This window comes from Kryptolebias marmoratus, linkage group LG18 (assembly GCF_001649575.2).
Source record: "Kryptolebias marmoratus isolate JLee-2015 linkage group LG18, ASM164957v2, whole genome shotgun sequence".
Classification (NCBI taxonomy): Eukaryota; Metazoa; Chordata; class Actinopteri; order Cyprinodontiformes; family Rivulidae; genus Kryptolebias; species Kryptolebias marmoratus.
In genome coordinates, this window is record NC_051447.1 from 15,949,448 (window position 1) to 15,968,002 (window position 18,555).

The 18,555-nt window shown below is 46.1% G+C and overlaps 3 protein-coding genes across 5 annotated transcripts in view; all 3 read right to left on the reverse strand.

The window, feature by feature from the left end:
* Positions 1-2,415, reverse strand: part of ahcyl2b (adenosylhomocysteinase like 2b) — a 56,876-nt gene extending 54,461 nt beyond the window's left edge. The window contains exon 1 of one of the 2 annotated variants that reach the window (XM_017424892.3): positions 2,041-2,414. In XM_017424892.3, coding sequence (XP_017280381.1) covers positions 2,041-2,361 — 321 coding nt within the window. In that variant the 5' untranslated portion in view covers positions 2,362-2,414. Of the gene's footprint in view, positions 1-2,040 lie in introns of both variants that reach the window. The other variant, XM_017424893.3, reaches the window with a different exon arrangement.
* A 598-nt stretch (positions 2,416-3,013) lies between these two features.
* Positions 3,014-8,719, reverse strand: tmem209 (transmembrane protein 209). The gene is made up of 15 exons (XM_017424802.2): positions 8,608-8,719; positions 8,163-8,314; positions 8,014-8,072; positions 7,737-7,868; positions 7,408-7,637; positions 7,129-7,333; positions 6,362-6,537; positions 6,209-6,280; positions 6,032-6,128; positions 5,836-5,961; positions 5,629-5,726; positions 5,172-5,286; positions 4,413-4,510; positions 4,266-4,339; positions 3,014-3,600 (listed from the first exon to the last, which is right to left on the reverse strand). Exons 2-15 carry the CDS (start codon positions 8,300-8,302, stop codon positions 3,546-3,548), a joined length of 1,677 nt encoding a protein of 558 aa, XP_017280291.1. The 5' UTR covers positions 8,303-8,314; positions 8,608-8,719; the 3' UTR covers positions 3,014-3,545.
* A 1,014-nt stretch (positions 8,720-9,733) lies between these two features.
* prdm4 (PR domain containing 4) lies at positions 9,734-15,735 on the reverse strand. Of its 2 annotated transcripts, XM_017424796.2 has the most exons (12): positions 15,674-15,735; positions 15,352-15,407; positions 15,065-15,180; positions 14,779-14,967; positions 13,926-14,699; positions 13,684-13,833; positions 13,031-13,149; positions 12,838-12,923; positions 12,631-12,758; positions 11,491-12,006; positions 11,238-11,406; positions 10,125-10,497 (listed from the first exon to the last, which is right to left on the reverse strand). In XM_017424796.2, the coding sequence occupies exons 3-12, from the start codon at positions 15,177-15,179 to the stop codon at positions 10,125-10,127; spliced, it is 2,619 nt and encodes an 872-aa protein (XP_017280285.1). In that variant the 5' UTR covers position 15,180; positions 15,352-15,407; positions 15,674-15,735. The 2 variants fall into 2 exon arrangements, with proteins under 2 accessions (XP_017280284.1, XP_017280285.1); XM_017424795.2 differs by lacking the exon at positions 15,352-15,407 and having other exon boundaries at positions 9,734-10,497; positions 15,674-15,729.
* Positions 15,736-18,555: the final 2,820 nt, after the last annotated feature.

Below are 18,555 nucleotides of genomic sequence, written 5' to 3' on the forward strand. Positions count from 1 at the left end.
ATTTTTGCGTCTCTTTGCTCATTCAGGTCGAACCTTGAAAACAACGTCTGCTGAGGACTCGGCTACTACTACGCCACATTTCAGCTCAGTATCTGTAAAACCCACGGGGCAGAGGCCATTTTGAGTGAGGCTGACCCCCCCGACAGAGAGCGATTACCTCCATTAAAATCCATCCGGTGGTTGGAGACGATTTTGCTAACAGACAGACAGAGCTAAGTTTCAAAAACAGAATTTAACGCTCGGAGTACGTGTTGGCGATGACTCTCAGCTACTACCACAACATGCCTGACTGAGTTATAGCCATTTTTGTGGCAGCCATCTTGAATAGAACTGACCTTAAAGCTTAAAGTTTAAGATGTACCAAACAATGAAAATCCACCCGCTGGTTCATGAGATATTTTGCCAACAGACACCACCTGATGTTAAAGAGTTTAGACACCTGTTGAAACCGATTTCTAGTTTTTTTTCCAATAAAACCTAAGTTCAAGTGCACCCAATGAATTTATGTATTCATCAATTATTAAAAAGTCTTAATGAGATAAAAACAGTATAGATGCGTTGAGAAACCTTACAGAATCTATAAGAACTTCTTAAAATAATCCCAATCGTAACCATAAAACACTAATTTAGAAGCAGAAAATCAATAACTATCAGTGGATGACTGATTGTAGTGTGAAGTGCTTTGGAGCGCTTTGATAAAGCCATTTACCAGATGACTTCTTGTTTTTACAGAATAAAACAGAAAATTAACTTCCTGTACGTAAACTCGGTCTCCTCAGTAATCCAGATGTGTCGGTTGTCAACTTGGATATCTGGACTCGGTTCTACCCATACACCCCGACCGCACACCGGCGTGATACGTGGCGCCGTTAGCTCAGGGCTGATCAGGGAAGGTCCAGCTCGCCTTTGCTCAGGACCACCAGATGGGCGGGGGGCTCTCGGTCCGGCTGGAGCAGCGGGAGGCGGGCGGAATCAACTTCGCCCGCCACAAAAAGGCAAAAGGTCAACGTTGACGCCCGTGTCTGTGTGTCTTCTGGCAAAATATCTCATGAACCACTGGTTGAATTTTGTTAAAACTCCCACGAAGGACTCCCTGGACTGCACGCCTACAACCCATTAACAATTAAAAGCAAAGCAAATCCAAGATGGCTCCAAAAGCCAACACAAAAACGGCTCCAAGTCAGTCAATTTTACAGATATCAAGCTAAATTCGTTGTGGAAGTAGCTGAGAGTCATCCACAACACATACTTCAATCAAACTTCTATTTTTCCCCTTGAACGTTGCCCTTCGCCTCTAACAAACATCAGCTCGACCTCAGATTTATCACACAAACAGGAACTCTGATGATAAATATGAACCCATATCTGACTTTTAACAGACCTCAGCATGAATTTAAATGACATAACTTGTACATAAAACCCTTAATTTAGACCACAAACACCTAAAAGCACCAACTTATAAAGAAGGGAACCCTTACTGGTTAATAGCACATGTATATTCTGTAAGTTTCATGTTGCAGCAGATGTGTTTTATGACTGAAAGGTGCTAAAATGTGTTTATTATTATTAGCCTAGCTTAACTATTTCAAGAAACGAGCTCAAAAATAAAAGCAAACAAGCCACATTTTCTAACCAAATGTATATTCTGTATTCCTTTTAAATAATTCAAGTTAACAATGAGAAAGTGTGACTGATATTAATTTTTAATGGCATTTCTTTCAGCCTTAGCAAAACTTTGACAACAGTTGGAGGCTCCCGACCCAATTATAGTTCCCGTCCGAGAGATTTAGTTTAAATTATTATTTCCTTAAAGGTGTTTTCGCCTTAATCACACCCTCGGCCGTGCTGTTTAGCTCAGGCGGTGTAATTAAAAGCGTTAACCGGCACCGTTGACTCATCTCCGGGACCTGTTAGCCTGTTAGCATCGACACAATGCCTGCTCCCAATGCGGCGAGGTCCTGGTGCTGGTCCAAAAACAGAGGGGAGGGGGCTTCTGTTTTTTATAAATAAAAATAAAATATAAAGTGATGCATCACTCACCTTCTTCATCCGCGGAGCCTCGGCCACGGTGCCGTCCCGGTTGACGAAAGCCTCCCCGCCGTTCTGCTGCGGATCCGAGTGCTTCAGAGCCGAAGCTTGAGGCATCTTCGCCGTGTTCGGGGTGAGCAAGCCCCGGCTGCCTTCCCCGGCTTTCGCAGAGGGCTCCGCGGCGGCGGCGCCAGCCTCGCGCGGGTCGCTCCGGGCCGCCGTCTTGTCCTCCGACGTGGGTGTCACCGGGGACCCGGCCGGCAGCTCTTTGCCGGGGGACACGTCTTTCAGCTCGACCTCTGCCATTTTCGCTGCCACGACCTGGACTGACATCGCCGCAGTTTCTCAAAGTCCTTTTTCTCTGATAGCAGCGCGCGAGCGGATGTGAGCGGAGGAGCGGCCCGGTGCATTATGGGACTTGTAGTTCCACAGAATTGGCTCTTTAATCTTCCACACAGAACGGCTATTTTAACAGAGATAAAACGGCTATTATCAACTAACATACTCCTCAGAATTAAAAATGAAGCAACCCCTTCAACAAAAGTGTTATAATTTAGCAAAAGAAACAGCCCTGAGATAACTTTTAAACTACATTTCCCAAAAGGAAAACAGTGCAGGCAATGCAGTTGGGATTGTGACGACCCTAATATGTAAAACAATCATGTTTTACCAATTCATGCCCTAAATTTAAATTTTAAAATCTCCTGCATACCATTTTTTATATAATACCTAATACAGTAATGTTATGATGAATGCTATGGAGGACTTGTTTAATAGTTTAAAGTATAATCGCAGAAATAATTTCATCATTATGCTAAATTACCTGACAACATTTTGTACTGTGCCAGTCACTGCATCACATAACAGAGCATCTGTGGACAAAATGGGCACAGAATTAAGGTCAAAGCATTAAAAACGAGCTATACTGCCACCAAGAGGACGTCAACACGATGAAGACCCAGCATCAGAAAGAAAAGACCAAAAATAAATCGGTTTCCTCTTTAATGTCTGCTTGTGTTTTTTCACATCTCGTGTCAAAAAAGTAACATCAGGTACATTAAAAAGTATGAGTTCATTCAAAATTCAGTGTGCTCCCATAACAATAAAACAAAGTATTTACACAGAAAAAAGACAATTCGGATCAGTTATCAAATCTAACAATCACCTGCGGCTTTTTCACCTTTAATATGGAGGAAAAACCGCGGCAAAAAACGCCTAAAGAAATACTATTTACATTCAGGTTAACGGGTCTGAGCCCTTTGCTGACACGTCTGAGGTATCCGACGTACGAGGTGGACATGCTGATACATTCAAGGTCAGAAATAAAATAAATATATACCTCTAAACCAAACCTCGTAAGGACTTTGTGCCTAAAATGGAGCCAGTTTGTACAGAAAAGATGAGAAAACGTCCAATAATCGAGCATGACCCGAAAAGGACAATCGCTAAAGCTAAGCCTGACAACACTGTGTGTGTGGGGAGAAAAAAATAAAAATAATTAAAAACAAACAGCAACATCAGTCTTCAAATATCCACAGGATGTTCACACCAGAGAGGCCCAGATTCACCCTCCTAGAAAAACAAACAAACAAAAAAAAAAAAAACAATTTATTCTTTAAGTTATGGCAAAAATCAAACTGTTTACTTAAAATAAACGTGACCCGTGCTGGAAAAACGAGTTGGACGAGTAACAGGCTGCAGTGCCTTTTATGTATATACATGATTGGTTTCCACCTGTGACCTTTGACCCTGTGACCTTAAATCAATAGGGATCATCCTTGAGACATTAGGTGTCCAGCTGTGCGGTTTGACATTCCTACGTTACACAGATGGGGAGTTAGAGCACAGACAAGGTTTTAAAAAAAGGGGCCACCTGTGAGTTTGACCTTTGACCCCATGACCTTGAAATCAACAGGGATAATCCCTTGATGCATAGGGTGTCCAGCTGTGCAGTTTGACATTACTTTGTTACACAGTTGGAGTTAGAGCACAGCCCAGGCTTTCATAAAGGTGTCACCTGTGATCTTTTGACCTCTGACCCTGTCACCTTGAAATCATTAGTGATCATCCTTGACTCATAAGGTGTCCAGCTGTGCAGTTTGACCATTTCTGTGTTAAAGGGTTATGAATACAGAGCTCAGCTCGGGTCTCAAAGCGACTAACGTCCTGAAGTTTGGGATTTCTGGCTTTGAGATCAAAGGTTCTTGTGTCCTGGAGAGGACAGGAGGAGGACTCACCCGAGCATCCCGGACTCCTTGGTCTTGATGACGTAGAGGAACATGAGGATGGTGTGGAACAGGTTGTTCCTGCCCTGGAACAGAAAGGAGGTGTGAGTGGGGTTTGAGTGGACGAGCCGCCGGGCGTTAAATGAGAGCAGCTCTGACCTTCGGCAGGCTGTAGACGTGTCCCTGGTAGATGAGCTGGAAGTGAGGGGGCCCCGTGCTGCTCTGGTGGATGCAGAAAAGGTTCTCCTTGGTAACGTCTGAGGCAGATGGACCAAAGAACAAAAAACAAGGAGAAACATTCATTTACCCTGGTTATGGTTTCTGACCAACCTCAGCTGTTTCAGCCGAAAACATCGAAATGTTCGGCTCGTCCAGAACGTCACAGCAAGGACTTCAGTTTTTGTCTCTATCATTTTTATCTTTGTCTCCTTAAATTCCCTTTTTGTCTTTTTATGTCTCTTATTTGTCTTTTTATGTGTCTTTTTGGCCCCTTTTGGTTTGTTTTTTATGTCTTCCTATGTGTCTTTTTGTCTCCTCATGTGTCCTTTTATGCGTTTTTTTTGTCTTTTAACATCTCCATATGTGTCTCCTTATGTCTGCTTTGTCTTTTTGCCTCATTTTCGTCTTCATATGTTTAATTTATGCATGTGTCTCATGTCTTCTTATGCCTTTTTATGTCTCCTTTTGTCCCCTGTTCGTCTTACGTCCCGTATTTGTCTCGTCTTCCTTCAATCTTTTTGCGTTTTCTGTCCATCTTCATGCTCTGTGTGTCGTCTTCATCAAATACCTCCACTAACATAAAAACTTCAGCTGATATTGACCTCACGTTCAGCTTCTTCAGCTAAATGTCCATTTGTCTTGTTTTTATTGATAATAAAATGGACATTACTCGTCATGCGTTGGCAGGTGTGAGCTCACCGGGTTTGTCCGGAGTGTGACTGAAGTGTTGGGACGTGAACGTCTTCCCGTCTGGGTACTTGGGGTGGGGGGGCAGCCTGGAGTCCAGGTACGTGCAGAAGACATGAATGAGGACCTGAAGGAGACAGGTGATCGGGACATGAAAGACTGCCTCATATTTACATCAAAGTTCAGCAAGTTTAATCAGCAAATGTTGATTAAACTGGAGACACTTATAGAATTCAACAAAAATAAATATATTTACTATTAAAAGATAAAAAATAAATTAAATTATTAAAAAGACACTGATTTTTCTGCTTTAATCAGATCCACAGAAACTCAACAACCCCGGAGACAGAAGGGTCCATTAAATGTGCAGAGGACGTCTCTAAGTGTGGACGTCTCTAAAAGGGAACTTCTCTGCCTGTGCAGATGCCTCTACGCCTGTGCGGACGTCTCTACGTCTGTGTGGACTTACTGCACAGTCCGTGGGGAGGTCCGTGTCCCACTTCCTGCTCTTCAGATCGCCGCCGCCGTTCCAGCGGAAGGAGCTCATGCAGCCGCTGTGAGCCAGCTCTGACGCACCAACGACAGACAGAGGACTTACGATCTCAAAGGGACAACCCGTTAAATCCACACAACCATACGAGTCCTCCGCTCCGGAAGGCGACGGCTGTGAACCCACCTTTTATCCGCTCCACCAGGTACTCCTGGTTAGGCGTGACGTCCAGGTATTGGACGATAGAGTTCATGGTGGGGATGGACGAGGCCTTCATCACGGCTGCCTGCCTCAGGCTGCTTATGCTGGCCTCTGGTGGAGCAAAGAGCGACTCACACACTTCTCATCGGCTGCAGTGATTGGATCCGTGAGGACGCCTTACCTCCTATCTGCAGCTCCGGGCAGCCCATCCTCCTGAGCTGACTGTTGACAGAATCGACCTCTTTGACCAGAGGGACCAAGATGGTGTCGCTGATCCACTGTAGACAAAGATTTCAGTGGCTCAGATGGAATTATTCACGTCGTTTAGTGTTAAGAAAAAAAAAAAAACCCGACTCACGTTTCTCAGCTTGGCTGTCCAGCTGTCGATTCGGTCCATTACGACACGGCTGCTTGTGATTCTGGCCCACACCTACAGTTTATAAATTTTTAAAAAAGACGGTTAGTTAAACACTCAAAGTCTCCATTTATGCACGTGGATGAATCTGCAGACCTCCTCGGCAGCTTGTTTGGAGCCCAGGTCCGTCTCATCCTTGTGGGCGGACGGCGCCTGGGAGCGACACGCTGGCTGGTAGAGGAACTTCCTCAGACTCTGGGCGTAGTCTCCGACCGAGCGGTTGTAGTTCCAAAATGTTGGACTGTGGTTCGGAGACACAGACTCGGGACTCCCTGTGGACGAGACGCAGCAGTCGTTACGGCCAAACAACGTTCTGAACTCCAGATTTCTTGATCCCCCGTTAAAAACATTTACAGAAATCGTACAGCTGGATAACAGGAAGTGACCTTTCTGGAAACAAAAGGAAGATTTGCTTCCTGTTCTCGTTAGGATTTTTATGTTCTTTGGGTGTTTTTCAACACAGAATGAGGTTCAGTTTATGAAACTATGTTCTGATTCGGGGTAAGATACAAAAAAATAAATAAATAAAAAGTATACCCTTTCAGGGTTAGGGTAACCTGTGGCTCGCTAGTTGCAGAAAATTCAAGAAATGAGAAATAATTTGCAACAAAAAAAAAAAACCTTCTGCACAAAAACTCCCAAGGTCATATTTTAGATACTAAATTTGAAAATTACTGTTTGAGTTTACTTAGTAATAAAAAATGTGATGTTTAGCTTTAAAAAAGGAGTCGAGTCTGGAAACGCGAACACTTTCCCGACCTTTTTAAGACCTGAAAAAGCTTTAAATATTTTTGAAATGATCTCGTATAATCTGACAATTAGAGTCCTGTTCTAACGAGCAGAACTCCTTCAGTGCTGCCCACCCAGCTGGCTGCGGTGACTTTTCTCCTCCTCCGAGCGCAGGAACCTCTCCAGACTCTTCAGATCCTCCATGTAGTCCTCTTTGCTTCCGGGCGAGTTGAACACAGAGGGAGACGTGCGATACCGAGACCTCAAGCTGGAGCCCTCCGCCGGTCCGACGCTGTTTGGGTACGGGGAAGATCCCGAGGACTGACTGTAGCTCAGCACCTAGAAGGTTTAAGAAGCAACGTCAGCTTGAGGCTTAATCGGGCTGCCTCCACTGCTGAGAAGAGAGCGGGCACCTTTCCAAAAGGCACAGACGGGGAGAAAGGCACCCCCGCGGCGCTCGGCGAGGATGCGTTGCTGAGAGTAGGGCTGTAGCTGGGCGCGCAGCTCGGGGAGAACTTGGGGCTGCTCGAGGCTGGCCGGGAGGGGCTGAAGCTCAGCACACTCTGGCCCTGCAGAGGAGACGACTGGGCTGGAGCCGGCGTTTCTTTCTTCTCTGGCTTCTGCGGAGGGGAGGCCTGGACACCTGCGGGGTGAGAGCCAACGCTCCGTTACCGCGCTCTCATAAATAAACAGATTCACAGCGCCGATTTGCGCTTAATGATCGTGCCGAAAAAGGACTCACTCGTGTTCCTTAAACCCAGTAGGTGGCGCTGATCGGGGGTTACGGCGATCGTGGATGGAGCCATCGTGTATTTGAAGTATTTCCAGAAGTCAAAAAGGGCGTTGAGGCTGAAGAGCGAGGCAAGCACCAGCTCTGAAAGGGAAAAATAGTGAGGCAAATAACACACCATACATTTATTTCCAACCTCAACTGTCAGCTTGAACATTCATTTAGCTCAGAGCGTGCTACAGCTCTTCAGCAAAAGCTCCTAGTGACTTCAAAACACCAATAACCTCACCGATGTACCAGATGGGCCAGTAGGTGATGTTGTAGTATCGGCTCAGCAGCTTCCCTGACCTTAAAGAGAAGAAATAAAAGACCCAAAGGTAAGCACGACCCACAGGAAGCTGGGGGAAACACCAAGCCACCACGCAGATTACCACTTACATCTCTGTGTAAATCATGCCAGCTAAAGAAACGTTGAGGACAGCCCAGGCCAGGATGATCTGCCGAGCCTGCTCCTCCCTCCTCATCCTCAGCGCCCTGTCAATCATGCTGGGCGTCCCGTCCTTCGGTGGGGTCAACATGATGCTCTCACGCTGAGGAGGTTAGCAAAACAGAAACTTTAGCTTAAAACCCACACAGACATTGTTATTCTTTTCATTCAACCCGAAACATAAACGCGTGGCTGACTCATTGCATTTGTTGTCGGTCTTTGAAACCAGGTTAGCCGACATGTCGTTAGCATGTCGGCTAAGTTAGCGAGCTTTCACACACAAACGGCTTTAAAATGACGCGCCAACCTGTAGGCCCAACGCCCAGATTTTTGCTTTTAAAAAATAAGGTTTACTAACAAATTAAAGTAACAAAAATAAAGTTTTTAAACTCCTACCACGTTTGAGTGAACGGCGACCGCGGCGCTGCATATTTTTGTATTTCCAACCGGAAGCTTAGCTTTCACTTCCGGTGACAAAACGCCGGCGTTCCACTGGCTGCGCTCCGTTCGCAGCCCCGCGTGACGAGACGGTGCAGAGGGTGGGCGGAGCTTGCACTCTCCCTGCTCATATATAGGCAGCTAAACCGGCTTCTCCCCGGGTCATCGCCCGGCTAATTGAAAAGAAACACGCCAACCGTACTGAATGTGGTGTGTTGACTTCAGGGGGCGCTGTTCGCACTAGAAAACATAAATACACTTTATTACCATAATATAATGTATTTTGGTAATATAGTGCCTCTCTTCACACACATATGAACTTAAGTTCATCACATTCTTATACTATAGGGTTTTATATGATGTTGGCCCACCTTTTGCAGCTTCAACTCTTCTGGGAAGGTTTTCCACAGGTTTAGGAGGGTTTATGGGAATTTTGGACCATTCTTCCTGAAGAGTATTTGTGATGTCAGACAGAAGGGCTCACAGTCTCTGCTCTAATTCATCCCAAAGGTGTTCTGTCAGGTTAAGGTCAGTCCAGTTCTTCCTCACCAAACTCCCTCACCCATGTCTTTGTGTACTGGTGCACATGTTGTAACAGGAAATTGTCCAAAATGTCTGGTTATGCTGAAGCATCAAGAGTTCCTTTCACTGGAACTAAGAACTCCCGGAAAACAAACCCACACCATGATCCTCCCTCCACCAAACTTTACACTTGGCTCCATGCAGTCAGACAGGTACCGATCTCCTGGCAGCAGCCAAACCCAGACTCGTCCAGAGAAGCTTCCTCTGAGCACACTCTGTAGTTTTACATTCCCAATCGCTTCAACTTTGTTATAAAACCACTAACAGCTGACTGGAATATCCATGTGAAAATTGAAGCAGTCAGAGAACGCAAACCTCCACCAAGTCCCATGATTGTGATGTCACAATGAGACAGATGACATCATAATCATGTGACATCATCTGTGTATGTTGAGGAACTCTGAGCGCAAACCTCCACCTTTCCTAAAGGGTCATAAAAAACGTCAAAGAGGACGACAGTTTGCTTCTTGCTGAAAGTGACGCAGAACAAAACAAGAACGAATCTTATCAAAAGGCTTGTTTTTAATATCATATATGTACACACGTGATAAGAACTGTTTGCGAACATGACAGTGTTTTAAAAAAGAAAAGGGCCGTTTACGCAAATATTCTCATTTTAAAACAATTCAACCAATCAGAAGGATCTGTGTGAAATATGTTCATCAAAGACCAACATCTAGAATCTGAATAATTAATTTAAAAAAAACATGTTTATGTCATGATTTTTGCCTTAAATCTGCACATCAGCAACTGAAATATAAAAGTTACATCACTTTAAATACTTTTATAGCAGCACCACCATTTTGTTTTCCTTAAACTGTAAAGTAAAAAGTGTCTCAGATGTTTTATTTGTTAAAATAATAACGAGAACGTTACAGGAAGCAAGCCGAGTGTCATCTGTGAGACGGAGACAGGGACCTCTCAGAGTTATAACCTCCAACATCTAAACCACAGTCTTCATCGTTAGCTGCATCCATCAGTCTGTCCTCACCTCCTCCTCCCCCTCCACTGTCCTCTTCCTCCTCCTCTTCGTTGTCGTCATCCTCCTCGTCCTCCTCGACGTTCGGCTCCCTGCGGGTCGTCCTCTCGGCCTTCGGCCCTTTGCAGATCTTCAGGTGGCGCGTCAGGTGGTACTTGGTGAGGAAGGCTTTGTGGCACTTCTCGCAGACGAAGTCCCGCCTGCCCTCGTGGGAGTTCAGGTGTTTCTTCAGGTGGTTTGTCTTCAGGAAGCGCTTGTTGCACTTCGGGCACTGGATTCGGCTCTCGCTACGCAGAGAAGAAGAAGAAAACATGAGCCACGCTGAAGGAGAACAGCCTCAGCTTCAGAGGGAAGGCTGAGGCTGACAGAGATGCTGAACGCCAGCTAAAAGCAACAAAACGCTACATAAAACCAGCCGACGGTTCGCTGAATGATGCAAAAGGCAGCCGAAAAGCAATAAAAGGACAGCTACAAGCTAAATGCAGCAAAAAGAGCTAAAAGCTAAGAACAAAAGAATCCCTAAAAGAATCAAAAGAGATAGCTAAAAGCTAAATGCAGCAAAAGGCAAGCTAAAAGTAACAAAAGGCTAGCTAAAAGCTAATAAAAGAATCAAAAGAAATATCTAAAAGTTAAAAAGCAAAGAAAAGTTAATAGCAAAAAGAAGCAAAGGGATAGCTAAGAGCTAAATGTAACAAAGGTTAGCTAAAATCTAATAGTAGCAACAGGCTAACAAGAAGCTAAAAGTAGCAAAAGACTAGCTAAAACCCAAAAGTAACCTAAGAAGACAACGTTTCGTATCAGCTGCCCCTCCAGCTGATACGAGCTAAACCCTGCTCCTCCGGCCGATACAAGCTAAACCCTGCCCCTCCGGCCGATACGAGCTAAACCTTGCCCCTCCAGCTGATACGAGCTAAACCCTGCACCTCCAGCTGATACGAGCTAAACCCTGCACCTCCGGCCGATACGAGCTAAACCCTGCCCCTCCGGCCGATACAAGCTAAACCCTGCTCCTCCAGCTGATACGTACTGTGTGTGGGAGAGCATGTGCTGCTTCAGGTCACACTTCCTGATGAACGCTCGCTCACAGAGGTCACACTTCAGCTTCTCTGCTCCCGTGTGGATCAGCATGTGTGAAGCCAGGTGAGACTTCTGAGTGAAGGACTTCTCGCACACCGTGCACTTGTAGTTCTTCTGGCCTGGTTTCAAAAAAACAAAACGAACAGGAAGCGTTTCAGGACTGAAACTGAGGCCGATTACAACGGAACAAAGGGTTCAGGTACCTGTGTGGATCTTCAGGTGCATCCTCAGGTTGCTGGGGTCGCTGAAGGCCTTGCTGCAGTACTCACACTTGTGAGGTTTCATCCCGACGTGGCCCATGAAGTGCACGTTGAGCTTGGAGGACGTGATGAAGGCCCGGGAACACATGCTGCACTGGAACTTCTTCTCCCGGACTTTCCCCTGGCTTTTTGCTCTGGGGTTGTTGGAGCTCCTGCTGCTCCTGCTGCTGTTGTTGTTGTTGTTGTTTGTTTGTGCTGCTGTGTGGTTGGTGCAAGGCCACGGGGGGGAGGAGGAGGAGGAGGAGCTGGAGCTCACGTTGGGGAGCTTCTCTTCCTGGTGAACGTGCTGCGTTTGTTGCTGCTGCTCTGGCTGCTGCTGCGGCTGAGCATGGTCCGGCTGCGGCGGGCTGTGGTTCTGACCCGGCTGGCTGTGGCTGCCGAGGTGAGACTTCAGCTCAGAGAAGGACGAGCAGTCTTTGCCGCACTGACAGATCTGACCTTCTGGCATCTGAGGAACACCTGGGAGCAGAGAGGTTCCACCACTTAATGTCCCTTCAGATTACCTTCTGGAGTCAACCACAATTCAAGATGGCCGAAACAGCTAACTAACCTTATCCATGACAAAAATGGTTATAACTTAATCAAGCTAAAAAAGGCAAATGGCTAGTTAAAAGACTACATAAACACTACATAAAAGAGGCAAAAGGTGAACCTGTAGTAGCAAAATGCTAGCTGAAAGTAGCAAAACACCACCTAAAAGAGGCGAAAGGCTAGCTAGAAGTAGCAAAATGCTACCTAAAGAAGCTAAAGATTACCTAAAAGAAGCAATAGGCCAGCTAGAAGTAGCACAATGCTAGCCAAAAGAAGCTAATGACTAGCTAAGTGGCAAAAGACTACCTAAAACAGGCAAAAGGCTAGCTAACATCAAAAGTGGTATAAGAAGAAAAACTTGAGCAAATGTGCTGCAGCAGGTTTTTTAAAGTGTTTTCAGTGTAGAAACTGTTTGTCAATAAGTCACAGCTCCCATCTGCTGAAAGAGCTGAATGTTTTGATATATAAATGGTTAAAACAGAACAAAGTACACAGAAACAGAAAAATAAAACGTGAATGCTGACTCAGCACGCCCTCTGATAATGGCCTCACCCATCATCCTGCTGTAGTCCCGGCTGTAGTAGAAGAGCAGCTCCTGGTCCGGATGGATCTCTGTCGTCGTGCAGAAGAAGAGCTTTCCGTTGGCAGGATACGCCACCAGGTTCTGCTCCTCGTGGGTCCTGAACACACAAACACGTTGCATTTCGGCACGAGATTTTCCAGCTGGCGGCGCGCCGCTAAACGAACGGCCGTTCGCACCTCGCCTTCCGGACGAACATCATCCAGTTGCACTCGTTCTCGTCCGTTGTCACAATGTAGAACTCCAGTACGCCGTTGTGATACATCTGCGACACAAGACAACGTTTTTGCCAGCTTTCAGCATTTACCCCACTCCCCCGTCCCACCGGTACTTTCTCAAAGACGGCGGCGGCTTCAGATCAAGACAACAGACCTTCCACGTCTGAGGCGTGTCCTTCTCTGGCCAATCGGAGAGATCCACGTTGCTGCAGTGCTGACCCACCACCGGCCCGAAGCAGGTCCTCGGAGGAATGACGTCCCGGGCAAAAACCCCTGAAAACACAACATAAAAAACAAATAAATACAGCTGTGAAATACGCGAATACAGCCGTCTTATAAGCTCTGCACTGAACTCAAGAACATAAATGGAAAAACTATTTATATTTATAGATAAATCATAAACATAAGGTAAAGTTAAAACTGAAACGAATCAAATAACTTGATTTATTTCTATTTGGTCACCATGTTTCACAGGATCATCTATATTCCCTGCCTCAGACCAAGCTTTTATCGATCCATTATTGTTTTTTATATTTATATTTTATTTTGTTGTATTACCTGGTTTGACTTCACTTTAGTCGACCTCTGTTTCAAATGTGCTATAAATAACGCGAGAAAGGAGAGGAGTAAAACATCAAGTTTTGGGCCTGAATCCAACAGTTTGTTGGCTTTGAGCTCGTGTCGTTACAGATTATTTGAGCAAATATCCTTTAGCTGCAGCCCTGATTCAGACCCTTTGACAGACGTTACGTAACTGTGTCCGTTTATTGACAAAAGTCTGCTGAGAGAGTGAAATAATTCCGTCACCGAGCGGTTCGTCGGCCACCGAGATGCGCAGGCACAGAGGACGGGGCAGAGACAGGCGAGCCCGGCTTTGGATCGGCGCATCGGGGACGAAGGTGACCGGGCCGTGCTCCGGACAGTCCGACGTGTACGAGCGCTCGCATAACGTGCACCCTAGGAGAAAAGATTTTTTTTAAAAAGGCAGCTTTTTGAGATATTTATGTTTATATTCAGCCGCTGAGCTGTTTTAACCTAAAGTGACTCACAGATGGTGAAGGCGGTGACCATGTTCTCCTTGTTGGGAGCAGAGTCCTCCAGCTGCAGGGTGGAGTTGACCAGCACCAGGTTGTTTTCCGGCCCCAGAGACACCTCTGCGGTGATGGGGGACACGTTCACGGCCTCCAGCCCCATCCCGGAGTGTCCGTGGAGAGACACCGGCTCCAGCTGGTTCTGGCTGGCCATGGAGCTGGTGAGCACCACGCTCACGACGCCCGAGCTCATCTCCCCGTTGGCGTGGAGCTGCTCGCCGAGGCCCGCCGCCCCGCCACCAGCCGAGCCCCCCACCCTCCCCGCCATGTGATCCGGTTCTATGACCACGGGCATCTCCAGCACCGGGGGTCCGTGGAGGGGCATCACCCCGCCAGAGGAGTCCACACCCGCCAGGCCTTCGTGGGGCTGAGGCTGCCTCCCGCCTCCGAGCTGCTGCTGCTGGGCGTCGGACACCGTCACTACGCCAACCCCGTCCATGCTCGCCAGCTCCTCCCCCATTCGGTCGGGGGACAGGGGGCTGCTGACGCGGGACTCCATGGCTAACCCTGCAGAGTCCAGCTCATGAGGGCCAGTCTGGTGGAGGTCCCCCTGCCCGCTGACCTGTCTCGAGTCCATGGGCACCAGGCCCTGCTCCAGGGGGCCCCCAGGTCCACTGTAAGGGTCCAGACTGGAGGGATTGTTGCTGGCCACGGAAAGGGTCCCATCCAAGTTAAGGCTGCTGGGGTGAATGTACTGCGGAGGTGGACGGTCCGCCAGGTAAGACAAAATACCTGTAAGAGCAAAGAGAAAACACACAGATAAATAAAAGCAAACACAGGTGCTTTCATGTGATTTGTGGATCAAACCTACCTGGCAGAATGTGCCGGAAGTAGCTGCTCTCCAGGTGGGGGTACGGGGGAGGCGGCAGGGGGTAATTCCTCTCCGGCAGGCCGCACATCACCCCTCTGTCGCTCAGCGGACCCATGGGGAGCATCAGAGACAGAGCAGAGGGCAGGGAACCAAGGGAAGGACCCAAACTCGGGATGGCCACCGGCATGCCTGAACGACACAAACCACAAACAAGCGGCAGGGTTTGAGAGCAGAACGGAACGGGGCAGGACGCACCGGGTGTCGGGGTGAGTGGGGCTGTCCGTACCTGGGGTGGGGATGGGATTGTGTGTGGGGGAAGTGGGCAGACCCAGGTGGCCGGCACTCACTGGGGGCACGCTGAGCTGGTCCATGCCCACAGGACTCAGGTTCATGTCGTTCATCCTGTCACAAAACAAAAACAAATACACAAAAACGCACTTCAGTCTCACCACCACAAAGCAACGAGCCACATAACTACCGTAAAAGGGTCATTTCGGCAATTTTGCTGTCACCGCTGAAGACAAGCGCAGAAAATTACTGTCGACATCGTAAACGTTAGCTTTGATATATTACCTGAATTCAACAATTGCTGTCCTTTTATTAACTGTGCGCAGCTGCTACATATCTGCCTGTGGAGAGGAAAAAAAAAGAAACCTAGGTTGAAAAAGCAAAACAAATCCCAGCTCAAAAGAGGACAAAAAAATACCTATATTAGCCACGATGCTAACATTAGCGCTGCGAAGTTACGTCTCTTTTAAAATCGTTTAAAAACGAAAAGGCTTGCATGTTTCGACTGTTATAAAATGCGAACATGTCTGCGGGCACGGTTCGACCTGAGCGAATGGGCTACTTTATAGAAGAAACGTTGATATTTGGTGTAAGAGAGCAACATTACCAGCAAAACACTTCCCCGAGCAGGGCCATGACAGCTAGCTGCCTCTTCGCGCAAACGCAGAGGAATGTTCGGCTTTTTGTTTTGGGGGCGGAGAAGATTTTTTTTTTTTTTTTTTTAGGAGAAATTCACTCACATAAAACACTACGTTTGTGCTTCAAATCCTTTGTTACTGCAAACAAAGGGTAGTCTATCATTCTCTGAGCTGTTCAACTCAAAGTATAAACCATAAAAAAAACAATAAAAACCCCAACTTGTTTTATCTTCAAAATAGGTTTTTGCCTGTTTGATATTTTAGGATTTGTTTATTTTTCCTCAGTTTGACAAACTATTGGAGAGGTCATTGTGATAGAATAAAATTATTAGTTTAAAATGTCCTAACTACAAAATAAATGACTAAATTCTTACATAATGTATGTCAACTTGATTTTATCATTTAGGCAGGTGTGTGACTGAAAATGTTTACCTCATCATGCTTATGGTCATAGAAGGTTTTCCTGACGTTCCCCCTCCGTTTACCGTTTGGCAGACGTTCCTGGAACATTTGTCCAGTTTTCCATTTTTCGGTGTCCACAGAACCTTCAAGACATGTTCCCTAAAGGTTTCCTGAAACTGCGAGAGTGTGACCTTCAGGGAACGTTCCCTGAATGTTATCACCGGCTGTCAATGTAAACCCTCAGGAAAGGTTCCCTAAAAGTTCCCCGAAGGTTAGCTCAAACTGTGACAGTTTAAACTTCAGGGAAAAGATTCCAAAGGCGCCCTAAATACTAACTCCAACCTTTACAGCGTGACCTTCAGGGAACGTTCCCTTAATGTTGGCTCCAACTGTCAGAATGTGGCCTTCTGGAGCATTCCCTAAAGGTTCCCTAAATATTAACTCCAACTGTAACAGTGTGACCTTCAGGGACCCTTTTCCTAAAAGTTCCCCAAATGTTGTCTCCCATTTTTACAGTCTGACCTTCAGGGAACGTCCGCTAAAGGCTCCACGAATGTTAGCTTCAACTGGGAACCTTCAGCTTCACAGAAGGTTCCCTAAATGTTAACTCCAGCTGTCAGAGTGCGACCTTCTGGGTCGTTCCCCGAAGGTTTGCTCCAAATATAACGACGTTACTTGCAAAATCCCAAAACTGTAACCTTTAAAGTACCTTTGGAGAACATCCTCCGAAGGTTTTCTGTTTGATGGTTTAAGGATTTCCATCGACCAAACAGCAGTGAGCGATTTCTGGAGCAACTAAAATATTAGTTAAATATAAAACTTCTATAGTCAGTTGTACCAAGATTGGTTGACCCTGTAGTGATTCAAGTAAACTATCTATCTAAAAAGATGGTTAATGCACTTAAAACAAAACACAGCAACAATCATGTAAATGTTCCATATTTATCCAGACAGACCTATTTGCATCTGCAGTCCCTGGCAGGCTTATGGTATAAAATAAAAACAGCTAAATATGATTAATACAACTACATAATCAGATAGAAATCTTAATAAAACAGACAAGATTCATAGACAACTATATATATCTATGGATTTGCTGTAGAAGCAATTTTCTGGAAACAAACTACACACAAACAGGGACAATTACATGATCACCAGCGTCTAATGGTGGCGGGTGATAACAAATAACAGGTTTGTATTCGGTAACAAATCTACTTCTTAAATCAAGGCAAACAGATTTATTTATTTTATGCTTGTTTGTGTTCGGTGCAAAGAGGACAGCCCTGCATCACCGAGCGTCCCGGTTCCTCCATTTCCTTCCGAGGATGGGGGTTCCCTGTCCGGACACGCCGGAGGAACCTTTCCCGGTGGTCCCACGCTGATTTTACTGCTGCTGATAAACTTTTATCTCACCCAGCCATCGTTCATCGTTCATGTGTGCGGGAAACTGTGTGCACGGGGAACAGAAAATATTTGTGTCACCGGATGCCATCGGATCAGTTTTAATGCAATCAAATATTTCATATTTGTAGAGATTTGCACCCAGATTTGTTGTGTTTATCACTCTTTGTTTATCTCTCCCTTTCCCGTACGGTGAATTGTACCGGAGTGTGTGTTTACACCGGGCCCCGCTGTACCATCTTTATCTCCGAGCACAATAAAAAAGGGTTTTGTTGCATCTTTCTTCAGTTTTTGCACCACTCGTCTCTTTCTTCCGCCTGAACCCGTTACATCGTGCTTCAGGCTCGGGCAACAACTCCTACAATGGAAGAGAGGCGAGGAATCCGATAAGAATCTGCTTTTTGTGCACCAGGAGGAAAAAAGAAAAAAGAAAACATCCATTATGTCGGAAGCTTTCATTTAAGTAGCTTCATGTTTTCTCTCCGCCGAGCGCCACTGAACCATCAAGGCCCGGGGTACCAGCACTCGGCTAATTATTGGGTCTGACTCAGGCACAGCTTTGGTGAGGGACGGTCACGCCTTTGTGCGTGTCAAAGCTGAGCCCGGTTCACTTAAACTGCACCATTACTTGTATACAACACAATGTTTACATATATATTTTTTTTAATTTTGTGGTTTGGGCATTACTGGGAATCAGACAGGAGCCGTTTCCATGCAGGTCACCGGAGGTTTTCAGCCGTTAGCTCCGGTTTCTTCTGATGGGACTGAGGGCTCGCTGATAAACACATTTTATGGCTTACTGAAAACAGGAAGTTATCTTTTAAGCAGGTCTTTAAATGGAAATATGGACCTTAACTGAAATTTCCACCCCCTGAGTTTCACTCAGCATAATGTTCATATCAATCATCCGAAAAGAAAACAAAGTTTGAGTAAAGAAACCTGTTTTCTAAAATGATTTCAGATGAAATGTATCGTATTAAATACAGTGAGGGGTTCAAAATGTTTGCAAAGAAGAATTCAGAAAAACACAAAACCAAACATGGGGAAT

Coding starts and splice junctions, on each gene's coding strand:
- tmem209 (XM_017424802.2), bottom strand. CDS start 8,302: ATGTTGACCCCACCGAAGGACGGGACGCCCAGCATGATTGACAGGGCG. Junction 7,869..8,013: donor CTGGCCCATCTGGTACATCG/GTGAGGTTATTG, acceptor TTTCCCTTTCAG/AGCTGGTGCTTGCCTCGCTC. Junction 7,638..7,736: donor ACTGGGTTTAAGGAACACGA/GTGAGTCCTTTT, acceptor CTCACCCCGCAG/GTGTCCAGGCCTCCCCTCCG.
- prdm4 (XM_017424795.2), bottom strand. CDS start 15,702: ATGGCCCTGCTCGGGGAAGTGTTTTGCTG. Junction 14,968..15,064: donor CAATCCCATCCCCACCCCAG/GTACGGACAGCC, acceptor TGTGTCGTTCAG/GCATGCCGGTGGCCATCCCG. Junction 12,924..13,030: donor ACACGCCTCAGACGTGGAAG/GTCTGTTGTCTT, acceptor CTTGTGTCGCAG/ATGTATCACAACGGCGTACT.